The 2,611-nt window shown below is 36.2% G+C and overlaps 1 protein-coding gene across 1 annotated transcript; it reads right to left on the reverse strand.

Annotated features, from left to right (window-relative positions):
* Positions 1-300: 300 nt before the first annotated feature.
* LOC107100245 (trace amine-associated receptor 1-like) lies at positions 301-1,266 on the reverse strand. The gene has a single exon (XM_015398662.1). It carries the CDS (start codon positions 1,264-1,266, stop codon positions 301-303), a length of 966 nt encoding a protein of 321 aa, XP_015254148.1.
* Between the last annotated feature and the right edge of the window lie 1,345 nt (positions 1,267-2,611).

Here is a 2,611-nt window from a genome sequence, read left to right on the forward strand (position 1 = left end):
TTTAATTATCTAATCTTTGTGTAGTAGCCAAAAACAAAGGTGTACAAAGGAAGAGAAAATACAGATGGAACACAATTAGAAGAAAATTATGCCTTTTGTAGACAGGGGGAAAAATAGAAAACATATTCTGCATTCTCTACTCAGTCCTAAATTAAAAGAAAGATTTTGACAAGTATGTTCTATCAAATTCTGGATTCATCCTGACATTGGATTAATAATTTATTACAAAACATAAATATACATAAAAACATATATTTCATTTTATTAAGAAAAACAAAACAAACAAAAAAAACTTAAAATTCAATGCAACTTCAGGTTAATATAGTGCCCTTTTAGGATTTTCCCAGAAACAATAATTTTAAAGGCTGATCTGAACCAGCTATAAAAGAAACCATAGATAAAAGGATTCAGAGTAGAGTTTGACAGTCCAAGCCAAGCCACTGTTTCAATCACATGAACGGGTGCTGGATTATTTCCAACAGTTCTAAAAGTTAGGAAAAGAAAGAAAGGAGCCCAGCAAAACACAAAAACTCCTAAAACAATAGCCAGAGTTTTGGTGGCTTTTCTCTCCATCTTACTGACAGTTGCTCCAGGCTTCATCTTTGCTTGGATGCTTCGTACCTGTCTCTGTGCAACAACAAATATCTTCAGGTAAATGCAAAGCATTATGAGAATAGGAAGGTAAAATGACAGCAAAGGTGCAACAATGTTTGCCATGATAACGTCAATAAAGCACATGTCCTGACAGTCATCATTGGTAGATCTAGTTTGTACAACAGTGATAGCAACGAACACAGAAACACCCCAGCTCACAGCGATCATGATGAAGACAACCCGGCCATTGATTTTAGATTTATATGTTAAAGGCTGACACACTGCGTGATATCTGTCCACAGAAATGCAGCACAGGTGCATGATAGAGCATAGGCTGAACAATATATCAAAGCTGTCCCTTATCTTACAAAATATACCGACATCATACATACACGCACTGAGAGAATAAAACATCCTGAGAGGGAAAGCAAACATGCCAACCAACATGTCAGCCACAGCCAGGGACAGAATGAGAGTGTTAGTAGGAGTGTGCATCTGTTTAAAGTAAATGACTGACAGTATTACAAGGAAGTTTCCACACATGGTGACAAGAGACAAGAAAGTTAGGAAACCGTATAATATTACACATAGAGGTGGATAAGAGGTGCTTGGTTTATAATTCAAATGTTTCATCTCAAAACAAGTGTTGAATTCAGTCAAAGTGTCATTCATGTTGATGCTAACATCTGTTGTCAAGATGAGCAATTTACATTAACACAATATATTAGAGATTCCTTAGATACAGAATGAGCGATATTACTTGCTTGCTTTAGTTATTGGGTGTCCTAGGCTACATCCGCCTTTTGGGTATTGGTATTGTTTTATGTTCTCATCAACCTCTTAAGGGATTTACAAAATCCATCCATTAGAAAGTCGGGAAGTTTATTTTAACTTACAGGATGGATATTGTAATACAACAATCTCCAGTTAATGCCATCAAGGAACAGCTTCTGTCAAATCAGGGTGTTTAAGATTGTTTACCAAACTCTGAAACTTAACCACTTCTACTCTTATTCAAATAAGCGATTCATTAAATTGATCTAATGTTTTGAAGAACTTTTTTTAATTAATTCCTCTGTGCTTCAGCTAACCGTTCTCTACTACACAATAAAATCTAATAAGCTGACCTTACTTATAAAAAAAATGGAAACTGATTGCTTAAAAGATATAAGTGAATATAATATATACATTTATGTTTGTTAACCTAAAATATAGATGTTAATTGAAGTCAAGACTTTTTTGAAAAACTTATGCAAATTTACCAGAAGATTATGACTATATTAAATAAAAAGAACTGCAGGTCATAGTTAATTAAAAGGTTAAATAAAAATAAATTATTTTCAGTTGAATGGGTATAATTGTAATTTTCTTGCTGTAATAATGAATAACTGAACTACTTTCTTTCTAGGTTATTAGTCTCTGACATAAAAGGTTGGATTCCTGAATCCAGCTGTCTAAAATCCAGTTACCCACACCAAATTAATAATTTTGTCATGATCTTGGCACTGATGACTGGCTTGATTACTCATTTCATTCACCTGCCTAGTTCAACCCACTTTATCATTACTGCTCATCTGTTTCACGTGCTTCAATCTCTATTCAACCTGCCTTCTTCCAGTCATCAGTGCCAGCTTAATCCAGTCCTTGGTTAGAGTCTTTTAGTGAGCATTATTGTTTCTGACTGCCTAATCCTGCCCAGTTCTGCCTTTGGACCTCTTAGCCTTCCTGTTCCCTTTCTGATCTATTTTTCTGACTTGTCTTCGGGCCCCTGCTGGATTCAGCCTGTTTACCATACCTGGACCTGCATCCTGACACCGTCCTGGATTTCCCTTCTTAACCTCTTTCGATCTCTGGTCTTCTGGCCCGGACTCCTGTGATTCTCCTTGGCTTCATCCTCTTGATTATCCTGCCTTTCATAGTCTGCTTGGATCTGATCTTCTGCCTTTTTTTCAGTCTTCGGGGCTTGAATGGTTCAGCAGCGTCCTCAGTGTCTTTTCTGCAGCTTGAATCTACCTTG

The sequence above is a fragment of the Cyprinodon variegatus genome, unplaced genomic scaffold, assembly GCF_000732505.1.
Source record: "Cyprinodon variegatus isolate N-32 unplaced genomic scaffold, C_variegatus-1.0 Scaffold949, whole genome shotgun sequence".
In the NCBI taxonomy this organism is placed as follows: Eukaryota; Metazoa; Chordata; class Actinopteri; order Cyprinodontiformes; family Cyprinodontidae; genus Cyprinodon; species Cyprinodon variegatus.